The sequence below is a fragment of the Microcaecilia unicolor genome, chromosome 2 (genome assembly GCF_901765095.1).
Source record: "Microcaecilia unicolor chromosome 2, aMicUni1.1, whole genome shotgun sequence".
NCBI lineage: Eukaryota > Metazoa > Chordata > Amphibia > Gymnophiona > Siphonopidae > Microcaecilia > Microcaecilia unicolor.
The window spans coordinates 85,838,901-85,852,473 of record NC_044032.1 but is presented as its reverse complement, the minus strand read 5'-3'; the positions used below and the strand labels follow the sequence as shown (position 1 = coordinate 85,852,473).

The 13,573-nt window shown below is 41.3% G+C and overlaps 1 protein-coding gene across 1 annotated transcript in view; it reads left to right on the top strand.

Annotated features, from left to right (window-relative positions):
- HCN1 (hyperpolarization activated cyclic nucleotide gated potassium channel 1) overlaps positions 1–13,573 on the top strand; it is a 702,491-nt gene that overhangs the window by 534,985 nt on the left and 153,933 nt on the right. Inside the window, exon 5 of the mRNA XM_030193113.1 lies at positions 8,662–8,808. Coding sequence (XP_030048973.1) covers positions 8,662–8,808 — 147 coding nt within the window. The remainder of the gene's footprint in view (positions 1–8,661; positions 8,809–13,573) is intronic.

Below are 13,573 nucleotides of genomic sequence, written 5' to 3'. Positions count from 1 at the left end.
CTAGTGCAGGACCTTTTTTACTGCAGCTTAGTAAAAGATCCCCTTGAAGAAATGCAAAGACTTTTTAGCGATTCTAGGTGGGCATACAATACTCTTTCATTTTATATCAATTTTTTTTCAGTATTCAAAGATTTTATTGACACAGCCTATTTTTAATTCAAACGGCATGAATTCACAGTATTTCATCAAATATAGCCCATTAACACCTTCTTTTTGATTCAGGAAACTTATTTGAGTTTCCTTTTATGAGACCCAATGTGATCCTTTTCACAATAAGTGGTGATATTTTGTGTGTAGGTCACCTCTCTATCACTTGCATGTGGATCTTTTTATAGCATGGAGATATACTGTCAGACACAACTCATTCATAACCATGCACCTCTAGCCTAATACACCCTTCCCAGGTGTGCCCCCTGTTGGCACTTCTTACCTTACTAGGGTAGGGGGCTTCCCTATTGTGCCTAGCCAGCCTTTCCAGGCTCTGCCCATTCTGATCAGGAGGAGGGTATCAGCAGCTCCAAAACTGGTTTTCTGCGTTTGGCATCCATTTTGAGAATATCTTCATGTCTGCTATATGTGTAGATATCCTCGCATCCTGCCACAGGTGGGCATGTGTTTATTTTATAAAATGTGCACCTACCTATGTGTGCTTTATAAAATACAGGTGTACATCTGGGCAGGGCCATATTTTGGCATGCCCAAATATTTAGGTGCCTTTTATAGAACTGCCCTCCACCTATGGATTTAAAATAATAATCAAAACAAAACCACAAAACTGCTGCTAGAGGTTGCAGCAACCACTTTGAGGACACAACCAGTATGGGCAGAAGTGACTAAGGATTGTTCCTGGCCCAGAGACCCCACCAGTGAAGGTTAAGATAGTTCTGGAAGGGTCTACAGGAATGGGAGGTTAGAGTGCTCTAAGAGGGGGGCATATTGCTCTTGGGGAGTCAGGAAGGAGGGAAGCTATTGCTCTTTGAGGGCTCAAAAAGGAAGGGGCTGTTGCTCTTTGGAGGGGACAAGAGGGAGGCAGGGTGCCTATTGCTGTTTGTTTGGTCGAGAGGGAAGGAGAGATCCTATTTTTCTTCAGGAGGGGGGGGGGGGGGTCAGAATCGGTGGGTGAGAAGTTGAGATACCCTTGTGTGGGTCCCATTTGATATTCAGCTGGGACCTGTATAAGTCCTAGTGGCCAGGAACAGTCCTGTTAGACCAGGATATTCAATACTACTGCCCGATCATGGCCTGGCATTGAATATCCAGGTCTAATATAGTATGTGATAGTCAGCTCATAAAAAAAACACTGGCTGCCACTGGCTGAATATTGACTGGAACATGCAGATTTTCATGAGGCTCATTTTCATGCTGAGGCACGAAAAGCCTGTTCTTTTGTGCCTAAATATGAGCCTCACAAAAATTTATTGTACATAAACTTTTCATGCAGCTATATTTCGGCACAGAAGAACAGCATCCTTACCACTTAAATATAGGTGCCTCATTAGAAAATCACTCTCTAAGGGAGTAATATTGTAAACTATGTTCCCCATGTAAACCCTGTTTTATGCGCATAAAAGGCCTGAAAAAAGTACCCCAAAGGTAACATGAATAAAGTTAAGCACTGGGCATGAAGGTGCACACTTTTACCTGGCCTCCTGGTACTCATCAGGGGCATAGTTTTGGCAGAGTGCAAGCAGAGTCACAAAATATGTGAATAATTTATAAGCTATGCACATACACGGCAAAAAGCAGCAGTAAGTGTATGTGGGTGTGTTTTAACTATAACTTTGCAGGTTATCATGTTGATTCTTTTAGGTTTCTTTTTTTCTTTGTCTATCCATTTTTTCTCATTTTATCACAGTCTTTGTTCTGAAAGTTAAATGGTAGTACAGTAAATTACTTTTGGAACAATGTCTTCAGATGGGTTCATTTTGCACACAGCATGACAGTAAAGAACCTCGCTCCTAAACCAGAGTATGTGGAATATGATCCCAATCTTTTGAATTTACAATTTACTGCTGTTTGTTCACTGTATTACTTGCATTGTGCCAAAGAGAGCTTCTCACTAGAGTTCATAAGATATAACACATATAGGCAACCTATCCATGTGTGGTTAAAAATTCATTTTAATGAAGCCTTTGCCACCCAATACAGTGGAAAAATTACTGTATCTCTCTGCCAAATTTTCTTGGTCTTGAGGGGCCCTTTTACTAAAGGGTTACCATGCGGTAACAGGCTTGCCATGTGGCAAATCAGAACTACCAGAGGTGTGTTCATGAACTATAACACGATAAGAGGGGATTACAAGTTGGTTTTGTTGAGCCAACCATAGAGTTCTTAAAGGACTATACAGAATCAAGGGGTCCTTTTACAAAGGCACGCTGAAAAATGGCTTGCGGTAGTGTAGGCTTGGGTTTTGGGCATGTGCTGATCCATTTTTTAGTGCGCCTGTAAAAAAAGGCCTTTTTTTGCCGAAAATGGACGTGCAGCAAAATCAAAATTGCCGCATGTCCATTTTGGGTCTGATACCTTACTGCACGTATCAGACGCACGCCAAAAATTAAATTACCGCAAGATCCACGCAGTAGTCGGGTGGTAACTCCATTTTGGTGCACGTTCAGCACGCATAGACGCTTACGCGGCTTAATAAAAGGACCCCTTAGTGAACTAAAAGTAAGATTTTATAAGTTACTAGCTCTACCCGGCCACGCGTTGCTGTGGCTCAGTCTGGTTAAATGGAAAAAGAAAGAAAAGAGGAAGTGCACATTTCTAATATGCTTCATTTCACAATGCTTGTGGGTATACAATATTTTTGTTGTTCCATTGTGTGTGCAGAGATAGAGATTGTCTGGTTTGCCGACTGTAGAACATGAAACATATAATTGTCCATGTGAGAAGCAATCCGTGTGTAGATGTAAACGGGTGAATTCTAAAGATTGGCCCTGAGCTTTGTTGATGGTGATTGCAAACACCAATCGAATTGGGAATTGCAATCTGTTAAATTGAAATGGCATATCTGTTGGAATCATAGGAATGCGAGGAATGAGGACATGCTCACCTTTGAAAGGTCCTGTCAAGATTGTTGTACGACATTGCTCATTAATTTTTTTACTGCAAGCCACGTGCGGTTTCAAAGCTTTGGCTGGTTGATATTTCACAACATGATAATTGGCACGCCGATTTTCAATTGCAGTACGTGCGGTGGCATCCCTGGCAGATCGAGTGAATTGAAAAAGTCTGTTGGATAATTAAGCGCTTCATCTGCTTCCAGAACAGTGTCGACGGACTTGTATGTGAGTAGCTCGCTTTGAATGTTAGACTGAATAATATTGTTCAGTTCGTAGACGTCTTTGTTCTTGGTCGCAAGAATAGCTCGTTCACTCAGCGAATCGTGATTCTTATAATTGGTTTGAATATTGGGAAATACTTTTTCAACCAATTCTTCTTTTGAGGTCACTAAATTGCAGAAGTTATGAGGCAATGTAATTCGTCCTGAAGTCAGATCAACCGGCACTTTTCAGTTCCCAATTTTCAGCAATTGATGTGAGAATATCTGAGCTGATTGATCGTTTTGCAGCTGGACACGCATATTTGTAGTTAAGTTTAACGTCTTTACGTGTTGCCACAAAGTAGAGTATTTTAGGCAAGCATTTATTTTGTCCGCTGGTGTCGATCGAGGAACTACAGGTAGTGTTTGCCTGAAATCTCCTGCAAGCAATATTAATGTGTTCCCAAATGGTCTGATGTTTCCACGCAAATCTTGCAATGATCGATCAAGAGCCTCGAGCAATGTTTTTCACTGTGCTGTTTCCTCGCCACGTATTTGAGCCATCCTTTGTCTGTTTCGCTCGTTCGCTGATGCCCATTCTTCCTCAGTTTGATTTGCAATTGTAGGTATATAAAAACACGCGCGTATTTGAATGCAAGGTTGTGTCAAAATTTCAAAGCAATCGGTGAAAAACTTTCGGAAATATAAGTCACTCTCAGCCTGTCGCGTTGATTCTGTTGATTCTGAAGCTGCAGAACGCGATCGCCGTGCTCGCAACTGTGCATCGTCAAGTCTGGCTGCATGTCGCTCTGCTGCTTCCTCGGCACGTATTTGAGCCATTCTTTGTCTGTTTCGCTCGTTCGGTGATGGCCGTTCTTCCTCAGTTTGATTTGCAATTACTCATCGCACTGCTTCCACTCCGCGAGTACGACAGCTGTGACATCTATATAATAGTAGGTATATAAAAACATGGGCGTATTTGAATGCAACGTGTCCAAATTTGAAAGCAATCGGTGAAGAACTTTCGGAGATTTAAGATTTTGAACAAACGAACATTTACATTTTTATTTATATATATATATGGTGTTTAATCGGTAGCCAATGAGCGTTTTTGAGATGTGGTGTAACATGATCAGATTTCTTTAAATTGGTAATCAAGCAGATTGTAGTTTTTTGAATAAGTTAAAGGTGTCTGAAGTCCTTAACCTGTATTCCATGGTATAATGAATTGCAATAATGAAGTTGTGTGTTCACTAGAGAATGGACTAAAATATTGAGAGCTGATGGGAAGATCAAGGAGTGAATGGATTGAATTAAATAAAGCTTATAAAAGTAGCTTTTAATTACTCGAGAGATTTGCGGTTTAAAGGAGAGGTCAGAATCTAGCAAAATGGACAGAATCCAGCTTATTTTCGAAAGAGAAAGACGCCCATATTTCGACCCAAATCGAGAGATGGGCGTCTTTCTCCCGTGTGTGACCAAATCGGTATAATCGAAAGCAGATTTTGGTCGTCTTCAATGGCATTCCGTCGCAGGAATGAACAAAGTTGATGGGGATGTGTCAGAGGTGTGGTGAAGGTGGGACTGGGGCGTGGTTATCGGCCGAGGAGAGATGGGCGTCTTTAGCTGATAATCGAAACAAGAAGGGTGTTTTTGACAAGAATTTAGTCCGATTTATTTGGACCCTTTTTTTTCAGGTCCAAGTCCCAAAAAAGTGCCCCAACTGACCAGATGACCACCAGATGGAATCGGGGATCACCTCCCCTGACTCCCCCAGTGGTCACTAACCCCCTCCCACCAAAAAAAAACCCACTTTAAAAACTTTGTTTTCCAGCCTGTATGCCAGCCTCAAATGCCGTACCCACCTCCATGACAGCAGAATGTGTTCTATCCTGTGACAGCTTTTCCATGGTTCTGATGTGGCTTTCAGGTGAGTGTGACACCTTTTCTGTTATGCGCACTGCAGAGTCACATCAGCAATGCATTGTGGTGGGTGTAGGGTATTGGGCTCCATGATTCCACTAGTTTGTGTTACATGCTCACGATGTTGGTAGTTGGTAGGCTCTACTCCCATAGTGCTTTTCCCTCTGCTTACTGGGTCAGAGTGTGCCGTGTTTTGTTTCCGGTAGTCCATGAGGTAGTGGCCATTTTTGTAAGACAGTTTTAGATCCCGTTCATGTGTTAGCCAAGTTACAGAACTTAGTTCTTCCCTTGAATGTTGCTGAAAGAGGGCATTATACAGCATTCTGCCAGCTCTAGACTCTTTGCCAGTGGGGCACAACCTCTGATCTGCAGTTAACTGTGAGTAAACGTGCTTATTCAAATAAAGGACTTTTTCAAAGAGATTAGTCTTCAGGTGTCAACTGGTGTGCCAAGGTTATATAGCAGCAACAAGTCCTAGAGGCCTGCGTGTATGCAGGTCCCTGGAGCACGTTTAGTGGGTACCGCAGTGCACGTCAGGCAGGCGGACCCAGGCCCATCCCCCCTACCTGTAACACTTGTGCTGGTAAATGGGAGGCCTCCAAAACCCACTGTACCCACATGTAGGTGCCCCTTCACCCCTAAGAGCTATGGTAGTGTTGTACATTTGTGGGTAGTGGGATTTGGGGGAGGGGGGTTGGGGGCTCAGCACCCGTGGTAAGGGAGCTATGCATGTGGGAGCCTTTTCTGAAGTCCACCGCACTGACCTCTAGGGTGTCCAGTTGGTGTCCTGGCATGTCAGGGGGGCGAGTGTACTACAAATCCTGGCCCCTCCCATGACCAAATGGCTTGGATTGGGACATTTCTGAGCTGGGCGTTTTTATTTTCCATTATCGCTAAAAAAAACAAACGCCCAGCTCACAAACGATTAAATCCATGGCATTTTGGTCCATACAAACCGTATTTTCGAAACGAAAGATGGACGCCCATCTTTTTTCGAAAATACGGTCTGTCCCGCCTCTTCACATACCTGTTTTCAGACATAGACGCCCATGGAGATGGGCGTTCACGTTTGATTATGCCCCTCAACGTGTACTATATCAGCCTGTGGAACAGGAATATTGGAGAGAAAGATATACATAGGCAGGGTGGCATTTGTTTTGTTAGGAAAAAAGACAAACCTAGATTTCATTGGATTGAGGATAAGGTTATGATCTCTGATCCAGGGCTAGATGCACTAAACTTAACAAGCCAGCAATGTGGTTTTTAAACTGGTTCTAGCCAGTTCAACGCGCAAGTAGTAAACCAGGACATGCACAAAAGGGCACTGTCCTGTCACGGTAGCAGCTAATGAAAACGGAATGCAGATGAGCAAATTAGTATTATAATGTGTATAATTAGTATTATAATGAGATGCACTACTGTTTTCCGATCCCCTTACCGTGGAAAACCTAACGAGAGGTCTGTACCTCTCGTTGGGGCTGCTGTGAGGGAAGTGGAAGGACAAAAAAAAAAAAAAAAAGAGGTTAACTGAGGGGGGGGGGGGGGGGGAAGAGAGAGAGAGAGAAAAACCCTGCAAGTAGGGTGAGAGAAGGCAATTAACAGGGAAGCAAATGGAGTGAGGACAGGAAGATGAAAGAGACCGCCCACTAGAGCACTTTTCCTTTCCCTCGGGTGGTCCTGCAGCCGCCTAGAGCTTTGCACGTCGCCAGCAGGGAGAGAACGGCAGAAGCCATGAGAGAGGAGCGTGCACCAGTCCTGTGCAGGCTGCACGAGGCGCAGCTTGCGGGACTCTGCTCTCTACTCTGATAGTGCCAGTATCAGCATCAGTGCAGTGTGCTATGCCTAAGGAGGGCTTCGCACTCTCCACAACAGAAGATAAGCAGTGAGAACATTGGAAGTTTGAGCAATTTGGATTCTTTTTTGTCTCTACCTTTCGGGCATCCTTGAGTTTGAAGAAAAGCCCGTCCTGCTCGTCAGGGACGTCCTTTTGTTGTTATTGTTTTTTGAGTGAAGGACGTCCATAAAGGACGTCCTTGGCATGCACAGAGCAGCCAGCATAACGCTTGGCTGCTCTGCGCATGCTCAGCTAGCCGACTGGCTTGGAAGGAAATCGCATGTAAATGAGCTAGCAGCGAGCAGTTCATTTGCATGCGATTTCCTTGATGCATGCCCGTTTCTTACCGATTCGCTAAGGAATCGGTAAGGGAAGGGCTTTAACGTTTTTGATAGTGCATCTACCCCCCAGTTAGTAAGCCTTGTAAGCTTCTATTTTAGTGTACAGATCTCATTGATATCACATGTATTTATCTTTTTCGTTGCCCTTCTCGGTACCTTTTCTAATTCCACTATATCTTTTTTGAGATGCAGTGACCAAAATTGAACACAGTATTTCAGGTGTGGTCACGCCATGGAGTGATACAAATGTATGATCAGTAACTACATTTGCCTTTCATTTGTATAATTTAGGCCTGCTAATATCACTTATACAGAGATCTGCTGTTTTTCATTGCTCTCCGGATGAACTTTTGTGCTGACCCTCATCACACCTCTACCACTTCCTTCTCAAACAGACATGCCCTTTCCCCTTAATTCTATAAAAGTCGACAAAAATTGCATGCACAAATTTAGGTGTGTGCCCAATTTGCGCGCACATTTTAAATGAATAACATGCCAATTAGTGCCAATTGGCCTTTTAACAAGCAATTATTGGCACAAATTAGATTTAATTGGAACATATGCATGCAAATTTAGCACAAGTGAAAAAAGGGGTGTAGAAATGGGAGGGTCATGGGCAGAACGGGAGCATTCCTGGCACTTACACGCATTATTGTAGAATAACAGGGATCATGGCCACGCCTAAAGTTGGGTTCGATACCCGTGCATAAGCGCTATTCTATAAATCACACCTAACTTTAACCGTGGCTTATAAAACAGTGTTTTTTCCAACACCAATTTTTTTAGGCACCATATATGGAATCTAGTCTAGCCCTTTATATTATGCATAGAAAAGCTATGCACAGAAAATCCAAATATGTTTAAAAACTTTTGTTTGTGCAGTTGGCATGATGCTGAATGCATACATGGCTCTGAATATTGAGCCCTTTAAGTTTTGGTTGAACAAGTGCAAAAATACCACAGTCAGCTTACTGGCCCATTTTTAAGATCTATTGCCCAGAGATATCATTTTCCAGATTTGGAAGGGAAATAAAAATCTGCAGGAATAGCACCGGGGTTCCTTGTTGCATAGTGTTGAAGGAAAATCAAGTTTGGAGCAACAGGAACAATAGTTTGCAGTTGTACAAGCAAAGTAATTTCCAGGCATACTGCACTTTCTTTACTTCTGTTTTAGCTCAGAGATTAAATCTAGTCCTTTACAGTGTTAACTTATCTTTCAGGGATACTGTCATTGGATGGATACACTCATTATCCAGCCTGTAAAAGTAGGTTAATTGTTTTTCTTCTCTTTTTGCTTTCAGTACAAGCAAGTAGAACAGTACATGTCATTCCACAAGTTACCCTCTGATATGCGCCAGAAGATCCATGATTATTATGAACACAGATACCAAGGCAAGATCTTTGACGAGGACAATATTCTTAATGAACTTAATGATCCATTAAGAGAGGTAAGACAAAACTATAGACTAAACCTGCAGTATATAGACTATAATACCAAGATGTTGTCTGTAACTGTATTTATTTTTGGAAGATTTTTATACATTGTGCAAATAAAGATATTAAGGTTTGAGAGGGTATTGTTGCAAAGTTAGCTGGTTCAGATTATTCAGGAAAAAATACTTTGTTATACATAAGAACTTTATTTTCTGTATGCTGGCATGATCTGATCAGCCCTTGAAACTTTCTAGGACACTTCACACTTAGGAGCCCTTTTATGAAGCAGCTTTACTACCGCATCGCCGTGCGCCAAGTCGACTCTACCACTGGGCTTGCTCAAGAGCCCGGCAGTAGTTCTGGCTTCTGACATGCAGTGATTATGGGGCTAGAAAATACTGTTGTATTTTCTATCACAGGGGACATGGCAATAGCTAACTAGTGGGAAATACCCTCAGAAACCAAGGTCTTGTCTCATTCATAGGGTATAATATTATACCCTATGAATGAGACAAGATCACAGGCACAAAAAATCTCATGTAGATATCAGTGTCCTGGTGTTCAGACCTTGCACAGCAATCTCTTTTCATATGACCCTTTGAGATTGTGTTTGGCTGTTTTTCAGTTTTTTTGTATTAGATTACCTCAACAGGATTAACAGTCCATACTGTCTATTGACTTAGTTAAGAAAAAACCTCCAACATACTTTAATAATGTCACACAGCTCCTAATATCTTCAAAACATCTTACAACTTGGGCTTCAGTAAGAACAAATACTTTGTCCACAATAGTCTTGCTGATAAACTTACTTGTTCAAAAAGATGTACAAAAAAGATCCCCCATAAGAAACTGGCACCTAAACTTCACCAGATACATTTATAATGGACCTTTTCTAATTTGTTTACTTTAACTTACACCCTAATTACTGAATATTATATCTTGTCCTGATATCATTATGTTATGTTTTATCTATTTTCCACTTCTTATTGTACATAATTTTCTTATGCACCTTATCTGCAACATTACTGAAATTCTTACTCCGTTAATATGGTTGCCATGATATATTTTTGCACCTTATCTGTTATCTATATTCTGATTTTCTTATTCCATCAATGTGATTGTTGTTGTATTATATTGTAAGCCACATTGAGCCTGCAAATAGGTAGGAAAATGTGGGATATAAATGCAGCAAATAAATAAATAAATAAAAGCAGAAAGGCATGACTTAGGTTTTCTTGTAGCAGGAGCGGTCTCAACAGTCCTGTGGTTTATTCAGGAGACCGGTGACAGCGATTGTAAGGATTTTGGTACAGTCGGCTTTAAAACCTGCCAAGACTTATTGCAGTTTGGCCCCTGAGGCAGGCGCGGTTGCGCGCCGAAACACGGCCCATGTCGGGTCCATTTTTCTTTTAAAGATTGTACCATTGTTCCAGTTCTTGAGGCCCTTTTGTGCTTTTGTGTGCTGCAAAGAGAGAGATATGCCATCATTACAGTATAGCCTTTTGTTTCTCCTTATATTGCTCCATCCTCCTATATATCTAAAACCTTCTTGTTGGCACAAAGTTTAAAACAACTTTATTGTAGTTTTCTATATTATGTAGTCTTCCCTCTCCCTTTCTACAAGGAGTAGGAAGACTACAAAAAGCTTTGCATTGTCTCAGAAAGGCCTCCCTATAAATCATACTCCTAAACCCTCTTAAGAGCATCACATGCGTATCACAACTGCTTGCCCTTTTATATATAATAGATGCCATTTTAATGAATTCTGTTTCTTGATATCAGTTTCACATTCATTATCTTAGTTCACCAGGTCTATGAGTTGCCTATTATATCTTAATTTAGTGCCATATAATTTTCCAGTCTTATCCCTATGTAATTGAAATGTTTGAAACAGTACTGTACACTGTACTCAAGAACTATACTCAAGATCCAGATGCACCATCAATTAATACAGAGGCATTATTATATTTCCATTTTTGTTTTCTATGTCTCACATTTTGTTTTGTATTCCTGGCACTATTCTGTATTATCCCAATGCCTAACTTTAGTTGATCTGTTGAGAATTACCCCCATGATTGCTTTGAGACTGTAACCAGGGTCCTCCTTCCACGTGGGGGCCAGGGCTAACGCTGCTTAGCTTAGCTATCTCCCTCCAAGGTATGGGATCCAAACCATCTGTCCTCTGTCAGGTAATTGTCCCGGTCTGGCCGTTCTCTGGCTGGCCTGAGCCTTTTTCCTGCTCACTGCAGGGTCACACAAAGCATTCTCATAGTTTCTTGAAAACACAGGTTTTTATTTTCTCAGAACCTTTTCCTTCAATACAGCCTTAGTCTTCACTTAGTTTCATCACCAACAATGAAAGATTCAGTTCACGTTTTCACATTCACCTCAACACAGTTCAATCTTAATTCAGAATACCACAAAGCAGTAAATCCTTGCCTTGTTCCCAATTGTAGCATAACCCTCACAGGCACTACCGTCTATCCTCAGATAGTTAATGGGTTAGCTTTCTCCACCAGCTCCTTCCCCACTGTATTATTTTCTCTTCTCCAACTGTCCACAGTTTTGGCCATACTGACGCTACAAAACCCTTTACCTTTCCTGCTGGAGTCTGAGCAAGACCTGAGACCTCCATGCACTCCTCCACCCCCTCTTCCCCTACTTCCTCTTTATCCCATTCCATGTCTTCCTCTGCCCCGGGTTCCCCCAGCTGCTGCTCATTCCCTTGATCAGAACTCATTTACCAATCATTCACTCCTCCCTCCATTTCCTGAGAGTCCTGCTGGTGTCCCAGTGGTTTCTGGGGATGGTAGTTTCTTCCCCTAACTAGTTGTTTCACTGGCACTTTGGCCACTAGAGGGTGAACTTTTTGTCTAGAAGGAATTAGTGAAGGAGAGTCATTACATCTAAAGGGAAAACTTTTTCCCCGTCCCTGTCTCGGCACTACCGGAACTAGACTCCTTTCAGACCCCTCACAAGACAAAAGTACATAATGCTCACTAAGCACAAATCCTATATCAACAATTGTTCACAGTTGCCATTGTAGAATACTAGCATAAATCCACAGTTATGCATCTAACTTTAGGTAATTTGAAAAGGTTTTTTCATGGTTAAAAGTGTATTGCTTCCTGAAATAGCTTTTCACAAAATTATCCAGACAATAACATAGTAACATAGTAAGTGATGGCAGATAAAAACCTGAATGGTCCATCCAGTCTGCCCAACAGTCACATTCATTCTCAGTTCTAGATTAAACATGATATTACATACTTGATCATGGTTTTCCTTTGTTGTTTCTGGAACATAGACCATAGAAGCCTGCCCAGCTCTGTCCTTATGTTCCAACTAATGGAATTGCTCTCAAAGCCTATCCGAATCCGTCTTGTCATTTGCGGGACACAGAATGTAAAAGCCCACCCGGCTTTAGTTGATACAGGCAGAGTTGCCATCTAAGCACCACTTGACATGCAAATACATATGCAACCCTTTAAGTTTTGTTTTTTATACCATTCATTTTCTAATTACAGATCCTCTGTGTTCATCCTACACCATTTTGAATTCTGCCACCATTTTTTTTCAAACATCTCCCTTGGGAGGGCATTCTAAGCATCAACCACCCCACAACCTCAATTGGGGTCCTCTAGTTTTACCATTTTCCCTTCTCTGGAAAATATTTGCTTCTATATTAATACCTTTAAGTATTTAAATGCCTATATATGAGTGTAAACTTAGTGTATTAAGTAGAAATGCACATAGATTTATCTGATAAGACCAAGGTGTTCCAAGGGAGAGGGCAGAGTTCTAGAGGGGTTAGAATTTTCACGTGTGTGCTTATTTACAGAAAATATGCTGGAAAATCTGTGCAAAATAATAGGAGGTGAAAATATGAGTGAGTACTTTCTGTGAAGTAAGTTTCAAAGTGCAAATGTGTGCTTATTTTCCCTTAGAAAATCAGTGTAACCCATGTGCATGCTTGCCTTGCAATTTGGACTTCTTATAATGTCTCCCTCTAATGAATTTAAAGCACTTATGGATATTAAGCCCTAATGTACTCCTATACTTGATTATGATCTAAGAAGTCAAATGAACAAAGAGAAATTTAGGTTCAAGACCACTGGACTACAAATTCCAGATTTTAAGAAAGAGAAGAGAAGCACTCAATATACATCTTTTGCTCACATCATAAAGCTGCCAAAGTCTTTATCCCTGACTTGTTTTTTATTTCCCGGAAGGTTCATTAACTTCTTTTGTACTTATCATTTTTTCTATTTTTCTTGTTGCACTGTTTCCAAATTCCACTTAACATATGGCATTTCAAGTAAAGAAGTTTTGTTTGGTAACCTACTTACTTTTGATGCTTCAGCTTTTCAGATGTGTATCTCATTATATAACAGATGGCTAGCAGCACCTTGGGATACATACAATGTGATAAATATATTATGGATAGAGAACTGTAATGTAATCCCTTAGATTTATATGCCAGCTGCTTATGCATTGTACAGCTTAATTGTAGATTCAGTGTGTTTGGTTGGAGGAGACTATCGCAAGCACAGTGTATGGAGAAGTCTTCTAGAGTCAGTGAAATCTACTATTTGATCAAAGCTAGCGTAGAGCTCATAGTAAAGCTGTGTAGCATATCTGACTAAGATTGGGTATATTTATTTATGTATTATTTAACATTCACAAGGTAGTTCTTATACACTATGCTTTCAATCTGCATTTGTCACTAGGAGTGGCCTAGTGGTTAGGGTGGTGGACTCTGGTCCTGGGGAACTGAGG